The sequence below is a fragment of the Peromyscus eremicus genome, chromosome 3 (assembly GCF_949786415.1).
Source record: "Peromyscus eremicus chromosome 3, PerEre_H2_v1, whole genome shotgun sequence".
Lineage (NCBI taxonomy): Eukaryota > Metazoa > Chordata > Mammalia > Rodentia > Cricetidae > Peromyscus > Peromyscus eremicus.
The window spans coordinates 7,651,957-7,679,808 of NC_081418.1; the positions used below are offsets into that span (position 1 = coordinate 7,651,957).

Sequence of the window (27,852 nt, forward strand, 5' to 3'; positions counted from 1 at the left end):
ACCATTTTGAAAAGATGTAGTTAAATTCAATTAGGTTTCAGTGGTCTGCTAAAGAACAGCACAACAGCCCCTCAAGAGAGTCTCAAAACACCTAACTCTAATGTTCTAGGAAACTAGTTTATCTCAACAGTCTGAAAAGTCAGTAAAAGTCCTTGACATAGTTGTTCAGAAGTAAGTGTATACTGACAGATATAATTTGGAAAAGACATCATGAAAAGATACTCTTTAAAAAGCAGATAATCATGTACAACTATATAACATCTCCTTATGTAAAATCCTACACACAATATAAAAATGTCTTCAGCAACAGGCTGTCAGAAAAAAATCGCTAGTAGAAGAAATAGAATTTAAACAGAATATAATTTTGTCAAAAAAAAAAACCCTGTCTTTGAAGATATTTCAATTCTGATGTGCACAGATGCCTGAGAAGAAAGAGGTGCTCACAAACCAGAAATTTCAACAGTTGTCAGTACATGGTAAGTGTCCATCTGAACAAAGGATAAACATAGTATTCCATTGGTAGACAACCTTTGTTCTGTTTTATGGTTTTGGTTTGATTTGTTTTGTTTGACACAGAGTCTCACTCTGTGGCCCTGGCTAGGCTGGAACTCACTGAGTAAAGCAAACTGGCATTGAAGTCAAGAGATTTGCCTGCCTCTGCCTCCAAGTACTAGATGGAAGGTGAGCAACGGGCCTAGCCACCTTTGAGATCCTTTGTCTTCTGGAAGAACAAAGCATTTGATTCTGGCATGTTTCAACACAACAAATGTTTTTGTTTCTATTCTGGAATCTGAGACAATGGAGACTCTGTGTTAACTGTAGCCCCATAGGCCAAATATAGAGGAAATTCAGCCTGGCCTGGGTATATTCTAAGACATTCTCATCTTGATTCTTAGATATAAATTAATCGAGGATAAGTTCTTTTATCTAGCTGTTATAGTACAAACTAGTAATTACAGGACCCATCCGCTACTTCCACGCCAGCTGGCCTCTTACAGTGGTCACCTATCTTTAGTGTAGTATCTAAATAACTGTTCTGCTGACAGCAATATCTGGACTTCCAGTATACAATACATATTCTAAGGAGAATACACTTAAAGCTAGATTTTATTTGTAAGTAACATCAAATTCTGCTTAAAAATTACATGTGAAAATCAAACAAGAGGCTTCAAACTAAATGATTATAATTACCTCAAGAAAAAAGCCACAGGCACAGTAGACACATGCTTGTGATCTCAGCACTCAGAATGCTAGAGCAGGTAGGTGGAGAGTTCAAGGCTAACGTAGGTAATTTACCCAGATTATTTCTCAAAAAAAAAAAAAAATCAGAAAGGGCAATGCTGGACGGATGTCTCAGCAGTTAATTGCTCTTAATTAAGACTCAATTGGTTCAGTTGCCAGCATCCACATGGCAGCTAAAAACTCTAAAACTTCAGTTCCAGGGGATCTGACATTTTCTTCTGGCCTCTTTCTAGGGCACTGGGGACACATAGAGCACAGGGAAACATGCAGACAAAACACTCAGACATTAAATAAACAGAAAGGGCTGGGAACAGGTAGAACACTTGGCTAACACACACAGGTGACCCTGGGGAACGGAAGGGAGTGGGGAGGGGGAGAAGCAAGAGAAAGCATTGCCATCCAACAGCTAAACAAAACCTCAAGTTTCAAGGTAAAATCAAATTGAAAAGAGCAACTTCATTATCTTAGGCACTCAAGATAAGGACCTCAGCTCTACTCTGGCTGTGCACTGAAGACCCTCCTGGGCCATGAACTGCTTCTACCAGTCCACAAGGAAAGAGAGTCTGGATACGTGGGCAATACTTCAAAAGTAAATTTACACTTATTGAATGTAATGTTTTAAAAAACCCACTCTCTATTTTATATATCTGTTTTAAATTTCTATTTAGGCTGTGCATGGTGGCTTACAACTTTAATTCCAGTACTAAAGAGGCAGAAGCAGAAGGATCTGTTGTCAGTTCAAGGCCATCCTAGACACAATAGTGAGCTGGAGGACAGCCCAGGACTACCTAGAGCCTTTCTCAAAAACAAAATAATGATGATGATGGTGGCAATGATGATGATGGTGATAACTTTCTTTTTATCCACTAATTGATTTTTCATTATAATTTACAAAAAAATACACATGTGCAATGGATAGTAAATTGAGTAAATAAATAAATAAACCCTATTCCTTTAGCACAGTTAATGTGAGCAACACTAAATGTGACACTCATTCTGGCCTGAGTCCCAGGTGTTAGAAAATTAATTAGTGCTAAAGGTATAAAAAGGTAGTCCTGAACAAATCTGTCGAGCAGGGGTTGACACAAAGTGACTAGGTCTGCACAGAGCAGAGGAAGGGAGCCCCCCATCCCCATTCAACGCATAAAGAAACCTTTTTTTTTTTCTTTTGAGTAAAAAGCCATTTTCTCTTCTTTTTTCTTTAAAAATTCTCTCAATGTTATTCACCCATTTCCATTCACTGTAGAGGAAACTCATTAATACTTTATAAGTTGAGCATTAAGAAGATTCCATAAGGATACATATAATAAGGAGATGCTAATTACTATTATAGAGGATTGCCTCACTTACACAGACATTAAAATGCATAGCATTTAAGAAAGTCCCATATAGAAACCTTCATCTGGCTATATCTGAACCTTTCACATTTCCCTAGACTTTTACAGTTTTACTGACAGTGATTTTGTAAATGGGCTCAAGTTAATGCACAGACAATTCTGCTTCGGAGAAGGGGGGATGCTCAGCTAACTAATTATGACAGCAATCTTAATGAGGAGTTAATGATCTGCTAGAATTTACTCTCCTATCAGAAGATCTGATTCAACATGACAAAGCAGAAGAGTGACAGGCCATCTGATCCTTCAGAGTGTGCCCTACACTTGTGAACACCTATGGTGAAAAGTGAATGGATATTCCTATTTTCTAAGTAGTTAATTTTATGCATTTCTGATAAATATGTAATATTAATAGCTGTGATATCAGAATTCCAAGCTGGCTTTTATTGTTCATGTAGTTCAGTAATCCAATTTTCTTGAGAAAGTGAGAAATATGATTATAAAGAGGCGTCCCTTCCAATATCAGGCAGAAAGCAATGAGGACGGGATTCTCTAAGCACAATCAAGCTGTCAATCACTTGGTTAATCTAAAGGAAGACTCCCATGGTTAGCCTAGCCTCAGACATTCCACTGACAGTCCCTGAAAGAAGGACGAGATCTTTTTCTAAAGCCAACAGTTTTCTTGTTAGTCTTTAAAAACTAAACTTTTGGGAGATTATAAGAGGAGAACAGAGTAGGAGGTCCCTTTTTCAGTAAGCATCCTCAGAGGCTTTGGGCTGTTCAGTTACCAAGACATCCAACTTATGGCAAACCCACAAAGAATGGGAATTATGTAACAACCAGGATGGAGGCTTTACAAGCTGAACAATCTGACATTAAGAGGAACTAAAGCCAAGCATCCTTTCTTTCAAGAGGATCCCAAGTCACCTGGCTCCAGGAAACCCTCCGCTCCTAATCAAATTATACCTCTTGGGTGCTTTCTAAGTGTTTAAGTCAACATTTCTGGTCCTGGGGGAACCTGAGGAAGGCTCAACAGTGGGAGGATAGACTTCCTGTTATCCAGGCAATAAATTGGAGAGCTGAATTTCAAACCCATGCACATTTTGAACTTATCAGACAAATTCTATGACAAAATTAATCCCAAATGTTCAAAAGCATCCATTTCCAGGTTTAAACATACTTATATAATTGGCATTGATGTATACAACATTTCATTTATTAAATATATATATGTTATTAACCTACCAGGTACTGAAGAGTTTAAATAGATTTAAAGTTTGAGACCTCACATTTAAGACTTTAATACATCTTAAATTAAACTTTATATATGGTGTGAGGTAAGGGTCTTATTTTGTTTTCTGCATGTAGATATTCAGTTTTCCAAACCCCTCTTCCTGAATATGTTTTTTGGAGGAATTAGTTTCTCAATGCCTCTACATGGCATCCTCTGAAGGAGAAAGGAAACAAATAAGAGTGACTTAGAACCTATCTGCTCTATGGTTCTGACAAGGAAACCTAGTCGGAAAGGCACAGGCCCACACTTCCTGTGCTCACTCTCCAAAACTGGAAGTGAGTACTCGGTAGTCAACACATGCAGTTACTCAGCCTGGGAGATCTCCAAGCCTTTAACAGGCATCTCCTCTGACTTGATGAATGGAGGGGAGGTTGTGGAGACAGGACAGCTACTGCAGCTGGCTCACCATGCATTCTATGATGTACAGTCCAGCTTCACACAAAGTTAGGACAGGAAGATCAGAAACTAAGCAGGCTGGACCACGGTGCAGCACGCCTTTAGTCCCAGCACTGGGGAGGTAGAGGCAAGCAGACCTCTGGGAGTTTGAGGCCAGCCTGGGCTACAGAGCGAGTTCCACGACTATGCAGTGAAACCCTGGAGAGAGAGAGAGAGAGAGAGAGAGAGAGAGAGAGAGAGAGAGAGAGAGAGAGAGAGAGAGAGAGAGAGACTGTAGGCATAAGGAGGAGCTAGCCAGTATGCTGCATTTCTTATGCCCATTCTAGGCAACATTTGGTGCCATCCAGTGTGGTTAATGGAATAGTATAAGAGATTATTTTGGGAAAAGAATTCTTAGAAACCTCCAATGAGTCTCCAGCAATGGATAAACAGTGCAAGAAAAGTCTGTAGGTCCTATGGCCCCAGAAGAATGAAGGAAGACTAAGTTTCAATTCCTTGCTCAAAAATCCATAGAAATATGCATACACAAACACTCAATGACATGTCATTTAAGGATCGCAGTTTCCAATAAAAAGCATGGATTATGACCTTCTTTATAAGATATAAGGATGAAATTCAAGAAAATTTACAGCCTAAATTACAGACTCTGGATTAAAGGAAACACTAAACCTAAATGAAATCCTAACTCTTCCGAGCTCACACTGCCCACCTGCGTCTTCAGCACTGAGATAGACCAGCATGGCTCGGTGGTTACTTAGGATGGCTACCACCTCACCTACCAATCCAGCAAGTGCTTCAGCATGGAATCACTATGTTTTTTGAACAATGCCAAAGAGAAGGCTCATTCACACGGGGCATTGAGCAGGTAACAAAGGAAAACTACAACCAACAACTATGACACATACATATTTTGATACTTTGTACACTTCTAGTAAAATTTCTGGCCCTTAATCTGGCTGGTAGAAAGCATTTTCAGGTTTTATATTATCTTCTAAATATTTATTCAATATCAGAGTCCACATTCATATTTTCCTATAAATTTCATTTATATAGAAGTATACATGTAATGTTTATGTAGGCAACACATACATATATGTTGGCAGATAGATATTTGTGGCTTCATTTAGGGGAAGAAAGCAAACACTAGGAGAAGATAAAATAGTCCCTAACCTGCCCGTTTAAGCCCAGTTTCAAATCCTTCTGTGCAATGTAAAATTAGAGTCCAGGGAACAATCTACTTCACTTGTGGAAAAACCGAGAAAGAGAAGGGCATAATCCCAGATTTTCAACCCTAAAATGGGCACCTCTGTCACAGTCATTTACAACTCAGGACTCAGCTGGCTTTGAGATTTCACACAGACAGGTTGTGTCACATTTGATAATTTAAAGAATGAATGATCTCATCTAATTATCATGCATGGTTTACTCTGTGATGAGTTACCATTCCCCCATGTTTATTTATTACCGTTGAGAATTACTATAAATTTTAAACAATTACTCACCAGTAGACCTTTATACCCCTGTATTAATCTCCCAGGAACTACAATACATACTCACACAATACAATTTTGCCTCATGAAAATGAATTCCAAGTCCTACATTTATTTGAACAGGAAAATCAGGTGTTTGGAGAAAGAACCAGACATGCACAATGTTGGATTGACGGCAGTGTGCCCACCCTTTGCTGTGCCCCATCCCCCAAGGCCGCACATGGCCCATTTGTTCAAGTCTCCTTACATTTTTACAGATGCAAATTTAAGTCAATTCTAATATGAAGTCATGGCAAAAAGGGGTTGGTGCTTTTAAGTGACAAACGTCCTAAGAATTTGACACATTACTGTCTGTGGCAAATGTCAAAATGACTGCCACGAAAAGGCAGGTTCCGTGGCACTTGAAAACTTGCTGCTTCCATGTTGTCATGGAGTAGTGCTCCTTAGTCATGCGTTAATGCATGGCTTAATTTAAAACACCTCTGCTATTGAACCAATTCAAAATTTACAACAGGAATTCTAAGTGTTTCTTTTCCAGGTAGTGTAGTATTTGTGAAAGGCTAAACGTGATGGGGTAGTGTCCTGAGTGGAAATAATCATCAGCTGGAGGAGTTGAGTCAACCAAGGCCTGTTGGTGTCTCTTAGCCAGATCTTTGTTGACTTCTTTGCTGGTGACTGAAGTCTCATTCCCTTTGTAGGACTGTCTGGAATCAGTTACATAAACATCATGAATGGACTGCTTGACTAATTTTCAAATATGTTGCTTTGCAGCTAAAAGCTCTCATCTTTGACAAAGAGAGGTTATCCGTGGCAGTTGTAAGTTTTAAAAATAGATTCAATCTCCTGGAGCTCTTTGCTCAATGTCCAGACGAAACACCACCTGCAGCTCTGCGGCTCTGTGGCTCTGCTTTCTTCCTGGTCCCTTTGGAAGCTCGGTTCTGGCCTTCACCTAGGCTCAGTTCTGCACTTTACCTACTCTCCTCTCTTCTCACATTGCCCTGCATCTTTAACTTCACCTCCTTTTATGATTTTAGAAAGAGACATCCAGAAGCACTCATTTTTTCCATTCACTTGTTCTTCTCATGGCACAAATGCACAATAATCTAGCTCACTGAACCATAATTATTTATTCATGGTCTTTTAAAGACAGAGAAACCAAGCAAAGTGCGAATAGTAAACTCTGGCCATTAAAAAGTGCTCCGAGGGCGGGCGGTGGTGGCGCACACCTTTAATCCCAGCACTCGGGAGGCAGAGCCAGGCGGATCTCTGTGAGTTCGAGGCCAGCCTGGGCTACCAAGTGAGTTCCAGGAAAGGCGCAAAGCTACACAGAGAAACCCTGTCTCAGAAAACCAAAAAAAAAAAAAAAAAAAAAAAGAAAAAGTGCTCCGAGGTCCCCAAACACTCTCTATTGATCCCTACAGTGACACTGTGATGCAAAAACAGTATTATATCTGTCCTACAGATGGAAGCTGAGGCTTAGTTCTGCTCTCCTTTGTGTGGACTCTGTTTATCTCTCAATCTCATTGCTGTGAGTCAATCAGATAACGGATGCTCACACCTTGAAGTACCTGTAAACAGCCACTAAAGAACAGGTGACTGTGAAAGTCTAGAATCTATCTGTTCAGTATTTGATTTTCGCTCAGAACAAAATCCAAAGACATTTTTCATCCATGAAACAGACGCAATAGTAAGACTTACCTTAAAGGACTATATTGAAGGTTAGATCGATTTGAAAACATGGACACTGTTAATGACTTCACAGTGCCTGGTACTTGAGAAGGTGCTCAGATATCAAAGTAATAACAAAGCTATCGGTGGTGAAAGTAATATAGGACAGCCATCACTAGTGTTCACTGCAGACAGAGAATCCAAACTAGCTCAAATAAGGCTGGGAGTGATGGCATCCATTTACAATCCCAGAATTCAGGGGGCTGAAACAAAACAATGATGAGTTCAAACACAACTTGAGCTATGTGGTAACACTGTGCCTCCTCTAGATAGATAGATAGATAGATAGATAGATAGATAGATAGATAGATAGATAGATAGATAGATAGATAGATAGATAGATAAGGAAGTGAGCAATGAGAGAGGGAAGGAGAAAAAGGGAAAAGTGGATAGCTCAAACTCTGAATAAAAATGGAAAGGGAATTTTAAAAAGAAAAAAAAAAGTAAAGTCACAAAAGGGAAATAATAGCCCTTAAGTCTTTTCATCTCTTGCCACAAACCACAAGGGTGGTTTTTCCAAACTGTAATGGGACCAATGTGATCAAGATTAATGCTTGGAACTGTTGGCAGCTGCAATCCTAACCATTCATTCATTCAACCTGTAAGGCAACTGCCAGTAATTTCAAGACCTCTGGGAGACCTGAGATGCCTCCAAGAGAGTTGACCAAGGACACACCTGGCTAGAATATTTAATCTGCAGGTGATTTGTCATTTTATCAAATTTATCATCTTGTTCTCTTGATTCAATTCTGTTTCAATGCAAACTACTGAATATTGAGCATGGGGAGGATAGTTATAAACAATGGAACAAGGGAGTAAACCACCAACATTTACCTAAAAATTAATAAATAAAAATGTTGAATTGCCAAGAACTACCTTTGAAATCTGATCAATGATGTTATACCTTTAAATCTCAAGCTTGTCTTAGTCAATGCTCTATTGCTGTGAAGAGACACCATGACCATAGCAAACTCTTACAAAAGAAAGCCTTTAATTAGGCTTGCTTAGTTCCAAAGGTTTGGTTCATTATCATCACAGTAGAGTGCACAGCAGCAAGCTGGCGCATACTGAAGCAGTAGCCCAGAGTTACATTCTGGGCCAGAGGCAGCCGGAAGTCAGCCTGGGCCTGGCTTGGGCTTCTTAAACCTCAAAGCCACCCCCATTGACACACTTTTTCCAATAAGGCCGCACCTCCTAACTCTTCTAATCCTTTTAAATAGTAGCACTCCCTGGCGACTCCGCATTCAAATATATGAGCCTATGGTGGCCATTCTTATTCAAACTACCACACAAACATTTACTAGATTTAATCATTGAAAACTACAATCAAAACAATCTCTCCCAAGAAAGAGGTCCAGGAAATAACCAAGTCAAATGTCACTGTGTGCGAGGGGAATAGAATAGAGGGCTGAAATCCTCTCACTCCCAAGAACAACAGGCACAGATCTAGTCTATGAACATCAAACTCTGAGTATTTCTAACCTCAATGCATTATGTGGTGAACCATGTCAAGTCATTCTACAGAGTAGAAGGTATGAATTAGAACATTCCCCTAAAAACATCTCCAATTAATTTTGTGTCTACTCTACATTTCAAAGATCTGCTTTAATGGTGAAGGTTGATTCAAGTTCCAAAGGTTACTTTATAAGACATTGTTTTTCATCCTCGATTCCTCCTTCATGTGCCTCTGTCAGAACATTCATCCATCAAGCATGGTCTCTCTAATGGCTCTCATCTCTCTGCCATTTGGGCTGTTTCCTCCGTTATTCACAGCCACTCCAGGAACACATTTCTGTCTATATACCTTCCTCAGCACCTACAGCCTTTTCTGAAAATTGCTTTTTCTACCACCGATGGTAATAGCCACTGGTCCTCCACAAGGAAATGCCTGTTGATGAGAAGGGACCAAGAAAACAAGCCAAAGCTCAGTCAGAGTCCCTTTACCAAATAACATATCCCACTCGCAACTGTCTGAGATATAAACAGCTATCAAACCCCTCCTTTGGCTTATCAACCTATTTTTTTCAGGATACATTTTAGTAAGCATCTGAACTCCATGTGATTCAATCAAGACAACATGAGCCTTCACAGTCTTTCAAACCAGAAGTCGGAGGAAGCAGATGAAGTTGATCTGAAGGGAAGAATAAGGAGGTAAACCAGAGGAAGCTAGGCTGGCTGACTTGAAAGGTGATGTTAATGGCAGTCTTCCCTACCCCATATCTGTTGGTTCGCATTTGACTTCAGCTTTCATGATGGAATAGCCTAGCTCCACCGCTACCTAAAAACATCCCCCCCTTTTTTTTGGTTCACAATAGTCCTATAATTGATTTCCTACGAAATTTTATTCCAAATGACCTAACATAATTCCTGTTCTTGAAATTAAAGAATTCCAAATCCTTTCCTCCTTCCTATTCTGAATTTATTCTAGATTTCTTACTTCCCTCGAATAGCCAAATTCCTAGAAAGAGCAATCTGTACTTGCTGTCTCCATATTCTCAATTTCCTTTATGCCTTCAAAGTGCAGAGACCATGTTTCTGTCACCAGCACTACTGAAACTGCTCTTTTGTACCACCAGCTTGCTGACATCCTTAATGTGACCATATTGTTTGGCCTCTCTGCAAAGGAAAAGTGCCTCACATCTCCTTTGAAAATCTCCATTATGGATACCAAATAGTCTTAACCAAATAAACGAATGCACCCTGCTTCTGGCTATTTTGAATTGACCCCCAAACACCACACAGATGTAGTTCTAAGGACCAAAACATACCTGCAAAACAGTACAGACTCAGCGACATCCAGTCAATGTATCCATCACTTCAGCGTCAACACTTACCTAGTAGTCCTCCTCAGGGAATGAAGTTTAGTGAAACACAGTCTACCTGCTAGAGGACTTAGCTTCATCTCCAATTCTTCCCTCTGTGATTTCACAAATCCTATCACCAAGGCCTGAAATTTCACCCCTACTGCACACCCTCCACCTGATTCACTTTCTCATTACCATGGTTTTGTAGATCTGGAGTACCACTTGTCAAATGACGATGAGTTAGTCTACTCCCTTCTCTCCCTGACTCAGTCACAAACATGTCCCTCTTTAATCATTTGGTACAGAATATGGTTCAAAATCTGCCACCACTTTTTCTTCCACTTCAAATTCCCAACAACAGAGGATGAGGACACACATTTTACACAGCCATGCCTAAAACCCAACAGGTCATGTTTCAATAGGTAGTGCTTTTCCAATATGCATTATTCTGCCCTTTGCGTGGCCATGCACCCCAGTATTTCATACTTAAGTTGGAATTGTGATTGTCATTCATTGGGATGCCCTTCCTTGATTTGTATTCCTAGGATGTACCTCAGTGAAGTACATGATTCACAGTGAATAACAATTCCTTAGTTGTTGGATGAAATTATATTTGAGGTTGAAATATTTGGAGCAGAAAATATTGAAAGAGAAAGTATAAATTTAAACTATTTCTAAAAAGGAAATAGACTATTTACTTATTGGCCCAAATTGTTGTGAGTGCACATTTAGAAGCCTGCTCATCTACAGGTTATTTTGTTTCTTATAATTTCATGAAAGAAATTTTGTCACAGAGCTTCATGCTTGATAATTAACACTTAAAGCTTTTAATAAAATATTATGCTAATATTTCTTATCCAAGGAACCGTTTCCCTAGAGATGCATAAAAACATATGAATTTGTAAGTATTTTATGTTTTTGAGATCTAGACAAGTTTAATGTCTGTAGTTCTTAAGCTGAATTTCCATATCTGAATATTTAGGTCTCTAAAATGAATGTCACACTTAGTGAACAGAATTTCAAGTCCAAGAAAAACCACACTAGAAAAGGGCCAGGGGTGACAATACAGTGGGAACAGCTACACACTAGGAAGGAGCCAGGGGTGACAATACAGTGGGAACAGCTACACATTAGGAAGGAGCCAGGGGTGACAATACAGTGAGAACAGCCAAGCGATACCTCAGCATCTGCAATTTTGTAACTCGTAAATCTGAGGGCTCCTTTTTCCGCCCCACTCTTTGGCTTTACTCCTCACAGTACTCTTATCTCAGGCCTGTTGTTTAAAAACAAGCAGTTTTCCCAGTGTGTGTGACCTCATTTATTTTATTGAGCTATTCGTCTTTTAACTCTGAGGCTAAGGCATGCCTGTCTAGCCATCCCTTTGTACGGCCAGCCTGTAAGCACCTGAGAAAAGGACAATGTTATCAGCTCTTTCCCATTTGTTCTTCTAATTATCCCCACAGTATGTGGGCAAATGTCAAAGGAAACAATTGTCTAGACTGTCTGATAGTTTGGATAGAAGTGTCAATTATGTGCTACAGATTTATCTGGGTGTCACAATCCCTCACAAATTTCCCTTGGAAGGTAGGAGGAAGTTCCAGCAAACATGGAGCAGAGATTCAAGTGAGAAAGACCTGCACTTAAGAGCTGGCTATGAACACCCCCCCCCCGGGGCGGGGGGGGACCAAGATGTCCCTATTTGATTGGATGTCCCTATTTGATTGGATGTCCATGCACACAATAAATTATGATTAGTATTCAGTGTATGCTCATGTGCAGAAAAAAAAAGAAATGATACACAGTACTAAAAACAAAATTGCAAGGATTATTTTTCATCATGCATTAGGAGAGGACCATAGTAAAATTTTAATTGCCCAGGAAAAAGAACTTGGACAGTGAGATTAGCCTGAAACTGACATGTTTAAAAAGAACAAGACCATCATTTTCTATGCCATCGTTTCTAGTTGAAATGGTTCTTGCATTTATGATACTGAATTTTAAATGTATCCTAATTTTTTTAATTCACTGAGCATATGGTTTAAAAAAAATCAGCAGAAGCATATGTTAAAATAACATTTAGCCCAAAATGTTCCATATTCATATTCAAAGAGAACTTCAAATACTGATATAATTTATATATGATATGTCATATATCATATATATTAATTTCAATAATTCTGAATCAGAATGATATATATGAAATTAAAAACAAAAGTGTACCTGCTCGTTCAGGCCACAGACCAATGGTTTCCTTGTTTATAACATTATTAGAATCTGTACGAATAAATTCCAAAAGTTAGGAAAAAATGGCCCCTGTTCGATTCATTGTTTTAATTGCTTATAGTATTTGTTCCTATTTACTAAATCACTGCAAAAGAAAGACTTTAAGCAAGGAATGCCTAAAGCTCATATTTTATATAATGTTTTAAACCTTCACATGATATCTTCATTTCTAAAATAATATCATATTACCAAATATATTTAACTCTTACCAACATATCTGCATGCGCTACATAAATACAAAAGTAAAATTACCCATGATAGACGAACTTTTTCATGGGTAGCCAAGATTTTAAGTGCAATAGTTTCATTTTCAAGTTACTCTTGTGTATAATGTCAGATATACTCCTCTTAACAAGCCACTCTAATACTTGGAATGAGATTTAAGCCTTGAAGACAGTAAATGATTAAGAGAAATCTTACAGCATGGACCCTATGAATGAGCTTACATTGCATAGTTTTTTACCTAGCAAACCATCCAGTGTATTTGTTTGTTTGTATGTATGTATGTATATGAATATATATTTGTACATGTATATTTTAACATACAAAATATTATCTAAGAATTAAAGAATACTATAACTGTACACACTTGACAGATTATCTAATTATGTGCTAAATCTTTAGATCCTTGTACTAGGAGGCAAACGTGTCAAGGTTCCTACCTTTTCAGTACAAGTTGTTATCCTGTATTCAACTGACATTTTTTGTCAACTCTGTAAAGAATATGATGCTCCCATTTTCATGTCTTACTGCACATAGAAGCCCCAGTAAATCACGTACAGGCTCCATGGTTGGCTATCACTGCTCAGTTCAAGTGGACAGGAGAGTAACCACATGCCAGGCTGAAAACGTTAGAGTACTACTTATAGGTACTCCATGAGCAAAAGGATAGGCTGCCACACTCAGAGTCCCAGCACACAGTCTACCTGCAGGCTCTGAGGAAAGAGTGGAAACAACGTAACAGTTCGTTCCTCACAGTAGCAGCTTACACACTCTTGGACATACTACCTCAAACAGCCCTTTTAACATAGTTGATGGAGGGCTGTTACTTCTTAACAATAAAATGTTACATTTCAGAAACATTAAAACAAATTCTGATTTCTTTAAATCATTCTACACATACTTATGACAGAACTTTCTGGGGCGATACCTATAAGATACTAAAGGAGATTTAAAATTGCATAATTCCACAAAAATATTTTATCTCACCCACTTAAATTTCCAAGCTTAAAGTTAATACTTCATTGAAGATAAATAGTCGGAATCAAGATTAAGAAGAAAAAAATTACTGTCTTGGAAATACGTATCTCTATTGAAAATAGGGAAGAGAAGAGGAGCAATGCATAGGTATTTTATCTAATGACGTTACAGAGAACATATGAATTAAATAACAGTTGTGAGCACAAACATTTAATCATTTTAAAAATTCTACATATCTTGTTATAAATTCATGCTCTCAAAGTAAATAATAAATTTAAAGACAATACTTTATTTGCATGCCTCTTCACAGAAAAGCACAGAAGCATACTGTATTGTTATTTTCTACATCAAAGATACAATAGAAAGGTATCCAGATGCTTAGTTTTCTTTGAAGAAAATGAGAGATAAGATTTTTACCTATTTTGAAGCTGAACTACCTGCTTTAAATTCTAGTGTTCATTGTGCGTATGAAATTATAATTAATAAAACCCACTGGAACAAAGGAAAGATGCAACCTCATTTATATCCTTCCTATAACCATTAAGCTTACATTATTGTTCATATTTTTCTAAAATGATTTTTTAGATTTTATTTCAGTTGGCCTAATGCTCACTGAAATGCCAATGCAAATAGCTGCTTAAATACCTACATATAACAATGACAAATTAAACACTGTTACTATTTATACAGAGAAATACATCTTTTTTTCATATTCTACTCATACACCTGTAGAGTAATGTTCTTATGTTGTTAGGCTTATGAGAACCAATTGGAAATTGGGAAAAGGGTCTTTAACACTCATTCATTTTAGATTCTATATATACTATTTTATTTTATATTCTTTAATAAGATGCATTTCCTCATGCCATGTCGAATAGAAAGGTCAAGTGAGCCTGTCTAGATCACTGACTCCTAATACATGGAATAGCTAATACCCGACCCAACATCATGGCATCCAGCAATATGTCTACCTAATAACAGAAAATATGTATCATAAGTATTCATTACTCAAAACTACTAAATTTTATGACATGCTATACTTATTTCTTAAAAATAACTAAATCTGTAGTTATATATTTAGATCATTATAAATTTATAATCAAATCCAATATAGTAATTGGCTTTCGTCCAATTGTTGTTCACTGGGTAGCACTTTGATATGACTGAGATAAAAATTTAATTTTAACTATAATGTTTTAAAAGTGGATTTATAAACAGGTTCTAAAATTAAGGACAGATTTTAAATTAACATTACTATACTGATCAATGTGCATGTGTTCCTGAATTTTAAAATAGATACGTTTTAACATACGTGCCAAGAAATTATTTCCAGAAAGAGAGCTGCCCTTTTTGAGACACCAATATAACATATGTATATTAAAATGTGAAGATAATGTGTTTTCCATCGAAGCCTAAGCCAATAAGCATGGATGCTGGCTAGCACATCATGTATTTAGTTTCACACCTTACTTTGAAAAGTATATCCAAAAGAAATATCTAGCCCATAAGAAATAAAAACTGTATCAAAATTCCTTTGCCTGAAAATAAACTCATTGTTTGAATGCTAATTGTTGGGCTATGTTTCTATTCTATTGCAGGAGAATATACTATATTGGAATGTTAAAGCAGGGGCAGAAAATTCAGCATTTAGAGTAATACGTTTATTTATCATAAAAAAAACTGAAGACTTTCCTATTAACATTGCTAAAAAAAAATACCTTTTAATTACATGTATAATTCAGCCCCAACTCCAATTAGTGCCTAATTAATGTTACAGTGTGTTAATGGCATGGTCTTCCTCTTCTGAAAATGAAAAATTCTCATTTTATATTTTTGCTAAAAAATAAAACCGCCAATATAAAGAAATTTATAAATAGAAGCATAATAATTTGCCTTCAGTAACTGTTACAATCTCTGGATTCCCTTCTTATAATCTTGATTTTTCTCCAAAAGGTCTGAGCTTTATCTTGATAACCACTGCATTTCATTTTTTTTTCATGCAAGCAAAGCAAATGACACTGTTTCTTGATGAGACTGATGCCACATGTCTTTTCACAGATTTTATTCTGAAATCTAACATCAAGTACAAATGCCTACTATCCTTCTCCGAAGACAGAATTACTAACTTTACAGATAAATAATCGCAGAAGCGGGAAGGCTTCCAAAAGCATTGTTATTACTACCCTCAATCCACTGACTTTGAGCCACAAAGCCTGTTCTGAGTCCATAATAGTGTTTCACATACTATGTAAATATTTTTATACTCCCATTGTTTGAAAACAACTCAAATCCTTTCAAAGAAAAGGAATCATGGTGCCCTAATTCCAATCTTAAATGCATATTTGATCTTGTTCATATCTTTAGCACATATCCAACCGGGGAAATGGAGTTGCTTAATTTTGGGAATGCATTTATTGCAGATGTTTTTCTAACAAAGATTTTTTTGCATTAATATTTTTCTATGACATGCTCAAGAATGAGTGGGGTTTTTTTGCATTTTGTTTTCCTTAATGTGAGGAAACACCCTCCCCAAATGATAGAAATATTGGCAAATAAATTTGAAACAACACTAAAAAGGTACAACCCGAGTAAGTTAAGATTATGACTTCTTAAAAGCCACAACTTATTTGACACAAAATGCATGAGCGTCACCCGAGTCCTTATGTAATAGGCCAAGCTTCAAAAGTACTAAAAATATAATAAGCAAAAGTGTGATTTCTTAATAAGACTAAATGATTTTGTAGCATCTTGGGAATTCTTAAGACTTTTTATGCTTAAAATTAAACAGTTGGAACATTCTGCCAATTAAACGAAGCTCTACAGATGGCTTTTACACTTTTGCTTCATAACAAAAAAGATATGCAATCATTTTTATAGAAGATTACCTAAAGAGAACATTACTGTAAATCAATGGCAAAAATATTAGACACCCCCTTTCCCCGGGCTGAAATATGCATCTCTAGATGCTTACACTGACATCTAAGGTGATAAATTATCTAGGCCAAATCTTAAATAATAGCTGTCGGGTTCCAGCTAGTACGGATGCACTTCTAGTGTACCCCCAAAACACCAGGATTGAGCTTTCTGCCAACAAAGGACAGCAAGTGATTCCCCGCAGCATAAAAGCCGGGCAGGCTACCCTGGGCTTTGTTTTTGTTATGTAAAATGCATTAAAGTGACTCACCCACTTAAGACTACCTACTCTGAGAAGCTTTAAAGTACCTTCAAGAACCAAAATAAATGCTTTCCCAGAATGCCAGATAAGCTATTCAGCGCTTTTTAAAAATATGTATATATTTATATGTGCCACTGACTCTGATTCCTTCTTGCAGCCTGAGAGAGCGGAGAATGGTTGCATTGCGTTCCCTTCCGCCGTGTGACTATAGCTACCTTTCAACACTCTATTTCCAGAATAGCAACGGTTTTTTTTTTTTTGAAAGTTATTTTAGAAATGTTAAAAATAAGAGAAAATTGCAGGAGTCTGTGGAAACAGTCCCTCCCTCAAAGAATAGGGGTTCTATTCATTCTAAGAACAGGAACCGCGTGTCTGTCGGCACTTAGATGTTTCAAATAAAGGGTTGGATAGGTTGGCTTGGGTGGCCCTGGAACCTGTGAGCGCTGGGGTGGACAGCAAGCTCAGCTGCCGGGAGCGAGCTGGCTGGAAACCAGGGAAGCTGTCAGGCGCTCCTAGTAATTTGGGATCTAAATGAGTTTGGACAGCACAGCAATTAGCATCCTAGAGGCCAAGTACACGAGAAGCGCACACTCCCTGAGCCAGCCTGAAATTAACTCTGTGAAATACCTAACGGAAACACAACTTTTCATCTGGCCGGGTTTGGTGGGAGCTGGGTATGCCTGCAAAGTTTTTCCCCAAGTCCGGCTACGGGCTTCAGCGTGGAGCATCCTCGGAGACCGGGCTGAGACGCCGCCGACGGCTAGCGGACGTTCCCCGGGACGGCGCGGCCGGCCGAGGCTCCCTCCGCACGCCGGTTCCGAGCTCACTCCAGCGGCCGGCAGCACACGGCTCGCACGGCTGGCCCGCCCGGCCTCCGCGGCTCCCAGCCGCGCTCCCCGCCCCCCACGGGCAGCCCGGCGCCCGCCGAGCACGGGACCCCCGCCTCCAGCCCCCGCCCGGGCGGGCCCGCCGACTTACGTGACGGCCGAAGGGAAGGGCTCCTCGCACGAGGGGCCGATCAGCCAAGACTGGAAAAGTGTCAGAGTCAAGGCCAGCAGGCAGCCAGCAGCCATCTTCGCGATCGAAGATCAGTGCCCTCCTTGCCCGCCCGGAGGCGGCGGGGCTGCACGCGGCGGCCGGGGAACCGCGCCGGGGACCCGGCGTCTACGGGAGGGCGAGCGGGGAGCGGCGGGCCGGGCGCGGGCGAGCCGGCGGGCGGGCGGGCGGGCCGGGCGGGGCCGGGCGGACTCTCTAGCGCGTGGCGGCCGCTCCGTGCCTCTTGGGCGGCCTCGCCTGCGCCGCCATCAAGGGCGACCGTGGAAACGGAGCTCGGCCAGCCTGCCGGCGCCCGCGCGCTCTGGCTCCCCGCGCTCGCCGCCTCCCTGATTTATCCGCGGTCGCCCAGGCGAGGGCGGGGGCGGGGCGGGGGCGGAGGGGGCGGCGCGGGGACGCGGCGGCTGCGGGGATGGGGGTGGCCGGAGCCGGGCTCGGGCTGCCTTCCCCGGGCGGGTCGCGGGGAGGCGGCCGTGGGTGGGCAGCGGGAGGGCCGGGCGTCAGAGCCGGGCGGGGACGGGCCGGGCGCAGCCCTCCATACAAGGCAGAGAGGAACTCCCGAAGTCGGCGTCTCCGGCTCCCGCCGCGGGGCGTGCGGAGGCCGAGCCGACCCGGCCCGGAGGGGCTCCCCAGGGGACCCCCGGCGGCCCGCGGGCAGCCACGGGCGCGCGAGCTCCTGCCGAGCACTTGGCTCGCCTCCTCCTCCGGGGTTATTTTTTGCACAATCTGGCAGGGGCCCCCAAGCGCCTCTCCCAGGCGGAGAATCTACTGCCTGCCTAGGAATCATGAAGTGATTTGACAACACATGTGGGAGGGGTTTGTGGTGCGTTTGAAAGCGCCTCTGTCGACTCTACCAGGTGGCACTGTTTTTCATGGTGTGCCAGGGGTTACAGCTTTTGACAGGGCTGGGTACTAATGGTGCCAGCGGCCCTATGCCCAGATACAGCTAGACTCGGTTTACCTGGCGGGGACGGAGCCTCAGGGGAGGGCTGGGAGTAGATGAAGAACAGCTAAGGCTGTTTCTCCTACAGTGCCAGTGCCGTAGGAATGAAGGGTAGAGGGATGAATACTCCTTCGAGGGCGGTTACTGTGGCAATGGGCTTTGGTAACATCCTAGTAAGCAACCTTCCAACCGGTTGAAAAACTCCCTGTCCTGACCACTGGACGGCTTTGCCAGACAAGGTTGTTGCCGGGTGAATTCACTGCGTCGGTGTGAACACAGAACGGAGTTAACATCAGAAACAGGTGGCACTCTGCAAAATCCATCTGAAACATGGAGGAAGGGCTGGTTTCACCTCCACCCTGGGGTGAAGTAGTGGCAGGGCTTCTATGCGTGGGTCTTCTAGAAACAGAACAAAACAAAAGGTCTTCAATTATACCTTCCCTGACTGGCTCAGGCCACCTTCAAGGATGGATTTGGTGAGCCGCTGCTAGAAAGGCTTCATGGAGCGCACAAATTCTTCAGCTGCCTCCAGAAGGATATGAAAACACTTGACATGAAGTCAGAGAATACAGTTCGAGATGAGAAAAAAAAAAAAAAAAAAAAAAAAGACCCTCCCGCTAAGGCGAAGAGTCTGTAACGATTCCTGCGGCTGTAAGATTTTTAATCACCCCTCCCTCCTCTCTTGGGGCCCAAGGGTTTATGGAAGGATAGACCGCTACTCATTTGGAATTGATTCTCTAAAGGCAACCTCCCCAAACAAAGAGATGATGGTGGTAAGGGTGATTGTGGCCAGATCACAAATGTGTTTGTGATTTTATGGGGTTTGGCCCTGTGGTTCAGCTTTCCTTCCCCTTACCGCTTCCTTTTCACGCCGTATTTGTTTTCTTTATGTCCTCTGCCTCTCTATCTCGCCCTTTGTTTCCTTCTTCCTACTCTGAGTGGCCTCACAAAGGCACCCCAGAGCGACTTAACTTAGTTTGTTTTGTGTTAGGCAGAGAAAGAGCTTGGCACCAGAGCTGCGGCATGAGGGATGAAGTGGGATGTAATGGGATTGAGAGCCACAGCTCTGACGGATATTTTACAACTGCTGATACCTTTTCTTTCCAAAGTTAGACACCCAAATAGTCAAATCCATCATTCTTTTCAATTTTTAATGACTCATAGGCTGATCTTCTCCAGCACGAGGATTAGAACAAGAGAATTAGATGTTCATTATTATCTACATAATGTGTTGGTATCATAATAGGCTTACTATATTAAAATATTGTTATAATATATTCTATCAATTATTTCATTAATACGCCAGGCTTCCTACCATGGTACATGATTTCCAGTGTTACATTTTTTTTTTCAGGACAAAAGGCTTATAGAGTAAAAGAATGTAAAAATGGTCTTGAGAAGGTAAGTCAGGTTTTATTATTAACTTTGCTGCTCTCTGATAGAGTACTGTGCTCTGCTGTAGCTGAAACTATGGTGGAAGAAGTTGCTTCCACAACTCTTATTTTGAAGGGTAGGTGGTTTTCAACTACAAGCCTAAATCTTTTAATTCTCTGCAGTGAGATTTAGCTGTTAATTGTTTTTGTCAACACAAAACTTTTAAATGAAAATATTCAAAATGAATTTCTTTAAATATACATATATATGTGTGTGTATATATATATACATATATATATATATGATAGCTAAAACAAAGTCACCTTCACAACATGCATTATGTGTCTACTGGATTAACCATACCCTTTCACAATGTTTTCTTATCTCAATTGCATTGTTTTAAGAAAGTTCCATAAAACTCATATTATATTCCATTAATTTTAATAAAAGTTCCCTAAATCCCCAAAATCTGTCAATCAAGCTAAAATGTTTATGAATCAAAAGGACTGATGATTAAAAACAAAATGGCTGCATTATGGCCTAAAAACAGAACAAGAAGCAAAAAACTCAATGTCTAATGTTCATTTAAGCAAAACCATTTTAATTGGAAAGTAAATTAGTGAAGCATTGCAGAATATTTTGTATTTCATCAGTTCTGCAAGAGAGTTTTAAGGGGATTTAATGAATGGAAAATATTAACTTTTACTTACAACAGATACGTGATTCGTCACTTCCTGGTACCTCTCAATAGTTACCCTATCAAGGAAAGACGACAAAAGAGCGGAAGGGTCAACTGCTGTGCCTCCTTGGAGAAGCCTTCCCAGGAGAATGGGAAGAAAGCAAGGCAGAAATGGAGTCCCTGGAGAGTGGTCAAGGGAATGTGCACTGAAGTTCAAGTTGGAGAGAGAGTTCTTTCTCAGTGCTTTAAAAATAAAGTGGCACCAAAAAGTCTTCATTTAAAACAATGGAAAAAGAAACTATTCTAAATTAAGAAATATGGTCAAATGTTTCCTATAAACAAACTATTTAGAATAAACTGGCCCAAGTAAGATAGAAGATAGATATTTAGATAGATAATAGATAGATAGATAGATAGATAGATAGATAGATAGATAGGGCATTCAACTTCTGATGAAAGAAATGCTTTTCTACATAGACAACAAGCAGTGTTGAACACATTTACTGCTCTCTATTGTTTGTTATTCACTTTCATGGTAAATTTATGCTGGCCTCTATAAAACATCGTCATATCTGTACATAAGCAATAGCTCTTTCCTTCTTCCTTTCTTTCTTTCTTTCTTTCTTTCTTTCTTTCTTTCTTTCTTTCTTTCTTTCTTTCTTTTTCAGGATTTCTCTACATAGAACTGCTGTCCTGAAACTTACTATATATATATAAACCAGACTGGCCTTGAACTCACAGAGATCCACCTGTCGCCTCTTGAGTCCCGGGATTAAAGTCATGCATCACTACACCCCAATATAACAATAGCTTTTATGTTATTCAGCTTCCAAACTCTGCTAATCATAGAATTTCACATTCAGCTTTTTTGTTCTTGCTTGGTTTTCCCTATTCCTTGCTCTCCACTTCTGTTAATCATAATCACATTTCAGGACCTGCAGAAAATAATGGCCCACAGTATGACTTTCTACTGAAAAAAAAAAGAAAAGAAACCCTCCATTTCTCTGAAATCTAGATTTCAGAGTCTTCAGTCCATCCACAAACTGAGAACTGTGTTTTGTTTTGTTCTATTGGACTGTAAATTATAGTACAGTACATAGAATGCATGTCCTCAGGCATACCTAGGCAAAGGGAAGTGGGAAATTCAATTACTTACCCAAAGTAAGTAGTTTCCAGTCTCCTATATCATATTGATGAGCTTCCTAGCAAAGAGGAAGACAGTGGATACCATCTATGGGTCTTCCTCCTCTAAGGCTTTGTTTTCGTGTTCTGTAAATACAGAAACTTACCACTACAGTCTAGCATGTTTCTACACAACAAAGGCTGTGTTGTGGAACACAGTCAGCTGTTACTTACTACAGTAGACTACAGAGGTTGTTCGGTTAATCTGTCAGATGGGGTCCACAGAAGCATTGCAGGAGAGGGTGGCCAGGAGTTCACCCTGTGGTAATGAGCATGGGAGGGAAAATGTGAGCACCATTGTACTGGTGTTCCCATGTGTGTTCACTTTAGAGGTTTAAATGCCTAAGATTGCTAGAATACATATACAACCATCTGAATACATTTAGGGATCTCTACTTTTAAAGTCATATTGCATTGATAGATGACAAAATAAAGATCATGTTACTATGGTTAATCACAGAGGGGAAAGTGAACTTTTGTAGTTGTACATGTATACCTCTGAAAACCAACAGACTAAATATTATCCAGGAACAGAAACTTACTCAAGATATACAGGGTGATCAAGAGTAATCCCCAAGATTCTCGATAATTTTGGGAAAAATACTATGATGCATAAGTAAGTAAAGGATATTGTTATAGGCTATCCTTTGTTTTCTTTTTTTCCTGACCAAATCACTACAGTTTTAAATATCACATATCTTTAAAACTAGAGAGGGATTAGAAAAATTCTAAGTAGCTTTGTTGTGCATAATTGGAATTTATAGAAATTTATTTTCTTTTCCTTACACACAAGTTTTAGGTTTTCCACTTGGGTGGCCTATTCTTGAAGGATGTAACTCTTAGAGTGTCCATAGCTAACTAGAAGGATTGATTGAACAAATGTGTCAGCCAGGGTGAAGATGGTCCACAGCAATGCAGTAAGGATTTCAAGGTGAGTTTATTGACTACCTGGATGTTGCTGGGAGCCTTCCTGCAAAAGAGATTAACATATCTTTTGTTATTCTTTGTTTTCCAGATTGTACTTTGTGCTGTTAGGAGACTTGTAAATTAGTTTTTAGTTAGTTTAAAGCATTCAGATACATAACAAAGTATTTAATAAATAACTCCAACTCCTTAAGATTTTTTTGTGTTCATTATTATACTCTAATAGCATTTACTAATTTAGCTGTAACTAATAACATTTGTAACTATCTCAATCCACACAGGGTTAGCAGTCACTGTTTTTAACAAGAGCAAACACATTTTGGTTGGAAGGGCTATGTATATATTAATCACCTGTATGTCTTTCTCTTCTGGTATCTGAAAATTGCTTTTCTCTCAGGCCTGATGCTTTTGAAAAGAATATTGGAATACTCTGGTGTTTCTTGTAGACTGTGTTGAATATATATTTCCTTTAAACTTCCCATTTCATTTTTATTCATCAAAATATAACAAACGTTTCCCTTTCAACAGCAACAAAGTACTTGTCAGAGTCACCAAAAACCTCCTTACAGCCCTGCGTTCCCCTTCAGTTCCGCTGTGACGAGTACCCTTGTGTGACGGTACCCTTGTGTGACGGTACCCTTGTGTGACGGTACCCTTGTGTGACGGTACCCTTGTGTGACGGTACCCTTGTGTGACGGTACCCTTGTGTGACGGTACCCTTGGCTCATCAGCGTTCAGGAAGAGACTCCACTTCTGTCAGTTTGCCTTGTCATCCCCTAAATTACCAGGCAACCCACCCCGCCCCTTCTCCACCCCCTCTTTTGATCAGTTTCATTCCCAACAGGCAAGTGTTGAATTTAACACATTACCAAAAGACACACACACACACACACACACACACACACACACACACACGCACGCACGCACGCACACACATGGAGCAAAGGTGGTAGAAAAATGAGGGAAGACAAAGATACATTATCCAGAGAAGAGAAAACAGAAAACATGAAGAAGAAACAACATAAAGGAAAGGATGTTTGTCCACACAGTGAAGAAAACATTCCGCCAAGAAGACAGGGTCAAAGAGACGGCGGGAAATGCGAAGGCCATAACTGTCTAAAGAAACCAGGGCGGGAGATGTGAGTGTTTTCCGTCTCTGTAATTTGGCATCTTAGACTGCTATGTGAATGGATTTTTAAGTGGTCTGGAACCAGTGACATGGGCTGTATTCTGTTGTCATAATGCTTTTGAGATCCATTCACATTATTTCCTGTATCAATAGTTTGCCCCTTTCGTGGCTAAGTGATAATTCATGATACGATTATACATTTGCCAGCTAAAGAGCAGGTGGGGTGGATCTAGTTTTTAAGTTTGTAATGTAAAGCTACTATGAAAATTTTGCACTATTTGTTTTTAAAAATGAACATAAATGGGAAGAAAAAAGTAGGACAACTCAATTTTTCTAAACAAATATTCAATCAAATCAATTTTTTAAATTTCTGAACAAATACATAATCAATGTTATACAATTTAAGAGAAAATATGAATAACTAAAGACTTTTTCTAAGATTTTTTAAATATGTGATGTTAATATGTAATTCATTTTTACATCAAAAATAAATAACATTCAAATCTTTAAACATAAGTACTGTAATATAAGTGTGAATTCTCTGCATTTGATAAGCCACAAATCTATTCTTTCAACACATGATCTAGGTAAAACACCTAAGCTATTTCAATTAGGATGTTGTGCAAGGTGACTTTTTATAGTAAATCACTCAAGAACTTTGATTAGCCTACATTCTTTTCACATGCAATCTCCCAGACCACCCTTTCCTATCTAAAGCATGATCCAGGGACACTCACAACGAGGGAGGGATGGATGTGGATTAGGAGGAAAGGGTATCATCACGAGCTGAGCTGCTTCCAAAACTGTTCTCACCTGGAAAGTTACCCATCTTGACAGTGTTCAGGAGTCTTACACTTCCTATTCTCTGTCCCATGCACCCCCACCCCATGGCTTACACTAATTTGTCATAAGAAAACTTGAGTTCATTCAAACCTCTAAACTTCTCTTCCCTCGAATATTCAAATTGTTGATTCTTGCAATCATTGGAAGCACCTCCCTAACTGCAGAAAAGCAGGTTCACCATCAAAGTACATTAAAAATGACACAGATCTGTCTAATTGCATACAATATGGTAGCCAGGCTATAGTGGCGCATACCTTTAATCCCAGCACTATGGAGGCAGAGGCAGGTAGATCTCTGAGTTGGAGGCCAACCCCACCTACAGATTGAGTTCCAGGACAGAGAAACCCTGCCCAAAGAAACATTTTTTTTAAGAGAAGATTTGTCTATGAAGCCCCAGCTGACTTGACATGGAATTGACTATAGAGTCCATATTGATATGAGATGTGATCCTCCTGCCTCTACCTCCCAAGTGCTGAGATTAGAAGCATGCATCGGTATCTACACTCATTTAGCTCTGGTGTATATAAAAGAGCCAAGATTGGAACCCAGGTACTTTTCTTCTAGTAACCTGGATCTTAGCCAGTATGCCATGCGATCTTTTTCTCACCCCAGGTAAGATAAAAACAAATGGTGAGAAGATTGAAGGAATTACCTGGATGTTTAAAGAATTCATCCATAGCTTAAGCCAGAAGTGAAGGGCGGTGAAGGACTACAGACAAATTATGCACTCATGTGAAGTGTCCACATTTCTATGGACAAGTGTTGAAATCTATGATAAGCTGCCAGAAAAAAATATCAAACTATCATCTGTAAAAACAATTAGTTCATCTGTAGTGCGAATTTGAGGAATCTTTTTGTTGTTTTTGTTTTTTGTTTTTGTTTGTTGAGACAGAGTTTCTCTGGGTAGCCCTGGCTATCAGTAGATATCTACATATCTACTTTGTAGATTTGTAGACCAGGCTGGCCTTACAGAATCTGCCTGCCTCTGCCTCCCAAATGCTGGGATTAAAGGCAAGTGCCACTGCCAGCATACGTACTTGAGTAATCTTAAGGTGCACATATGTGCTAAGAAAGTATCATGATTTTTTTCATTCATTTCAAATGTGTACATTTGTATATGTTTTGAAATACAAATATACTAAAAGGCCAATTATCAACAATGGTGGACATGATTAATGTATAAAATGTTATATCATAAAGACAATATTATCTAGAAATAAATATTTCCTGGCTAAATTTATGTAGGAATATTTAAGTAAAAAAATTTATTAGAAATATGGTAGTTTTCCTCACTTTATTTGACTTTATTAATGTATGCTAAATGAAATTATGGTCTACTCATTTAAAATATGTATATTCCAAATAGTTTTTGAAAATACAAAAATGATTTTAAACATTATTTTATAAAAACATCGCCAGCTACAGTGGTAGGTATAGAGCTCAGTGTGCTATAGCAGGAGGATTAGAAGTTGAAGGCCAACATGAGCCACATAACGTAACCCCGTCTTTCAAAGACAGCCATAGCATATTTAAACTAGAATAGTGTTTGCTATCGGATGAGCATTTGATGACTTTGACATTTAAGTCGTGCTAATTCCTAGTGACGAGGTTATTTCCATATTAAGAACTTTGTTCCTTTCTACCACATGGTCCGCTTTAAAAGCAATTAATCATTATTTTAAAAAAAAACAAACAAAAACAAACAAACAACAACCCTCTACTTAAAGTTTACAGAAAAAATAATAATCATTTGGGTTCTATGTTATAGACTTCTATGAGAACAGTAAAATTATGACTCGGGTTGGGAAAAGACCTGTCTTTTATTTGTATCCTCTATGTGTTGTGTGTATTCTCTGCTTTGTTCCTTTCACTTGTACAACGAGGGTGATGTTTATGATACTGAAGTATGTGAGGCTGTAAATGACATTTGTATTCATTTGATACATCAACTCTGCTTCTCCGTTTAATCACTGGCTAGAGATATTTACTGCTTCGTGTACTATTCTTCCATAAAGCGCAATATCTAGCAGATATCTTACTGCTGATTCTTTTCCCCTTTCAGTGAAGATGAGAACATGAGAAGCACTTATAAAGTAAACCAGTCTCACCTTAACTAAGTAAGAAATTTTGAAAAAAAAATGAATATGAGTACTGAAAAAAATATCAGACAAGTGAAATCTGTAAATTCGTTTTACCTCACGTCTTTTAGCAGACCCTCAAATGTACAAATATGTAAAGGATCTGTTACTTCATTTGTTAATGAAATATTAATACAACTAGCTGACTTTACTGTTTTCTCTTAAGAAAGTTTAAATTTTTTAAAAAAGAAGAAATCTGGCATGATTGTGCCAATTTGTAATCCAGTACTTGAGAAACCAATGTCAAAAAGATTGCAAATTTGAAGTTTGTCTGGGTTACATAGAGACACTTTGTCAAATAAACAAAAAATAAAAAAAAGTACATGAAATGTTCATAGAAACAATATCCTTAATAACAGAAACAAGACAAATTAAATATCTAATGACTGAAGAATGTGTAATCACAATGTGGTATATCTATTCAAAAGAGTATTATTTTCCAACAAAAATGAAGTGTATGGTAGTAAGAGTGAGGGAAATATGCCCTCCCTCCCTTGCCCCTACCACGTGTAAAGGGCGAGGGAGCTGACCCTGCCCTTTTCCAACTGCAGCCCTCCGGAAAGTGGGCCTGCACCTCCCCTGGAGCAGAGTAGAGCTGACCCTACTGACGGGTGCAGGTGAGCTGGCCCCGAGAGTGTGAG

At 39.4% G+C, this 27,852-nt stretch overlaps 1 protein-coding gene and 1 long non-coding RNA gene across 3 annotated transcripts in view; both read right to left on the reverse strand.

Annotated features, from left to right (window-relative positions):
• Positions 1 to 18,109, reverse strand: part of Cacna2d1 (calcium voltage-gated channel auxiliary subunit alpha2delta 1) — a 440,143-nt gene extending 422,034 nt beyond the window's left edge. For both annotated transcript variants that reach the window (XM_059257264.1, XM_059257263.1), the window contains exon 1: positions 17,925 to 18,109. In XM_059257264.1, the coding sequence (XP_059113247.1) occupies positions 17,925 to 18,019 (95 nt within the window). In that variant the 5' untranslated portion in view covers positions 18,020 to 18,109. The remainder of the gene's footprint in view (positions 1 to 17,924) is intronic.
• Positions 18,110 to 21,992: 3,883 nt separating this feature from the next.
• On the reverse strand, positions 21,993 to 24,284 carry LOC131905635 (uncharacterized). The gene is made up of 4 exons (XR_009377999.1): positions 24,161 to 24,284; positions 23,126 to 23,143; positions 22,352 to 22,436; positions 21,993 to 22,264 (listed from the first exon to the last, which is right to left on the reverse strand). It is a non-coding gene; the product is annotated as an uncharacterized LOC131905635 (long non-coding RNA).
• Positions 24,285 to 27,852: the final 3,568 nt, after the last annotated feature.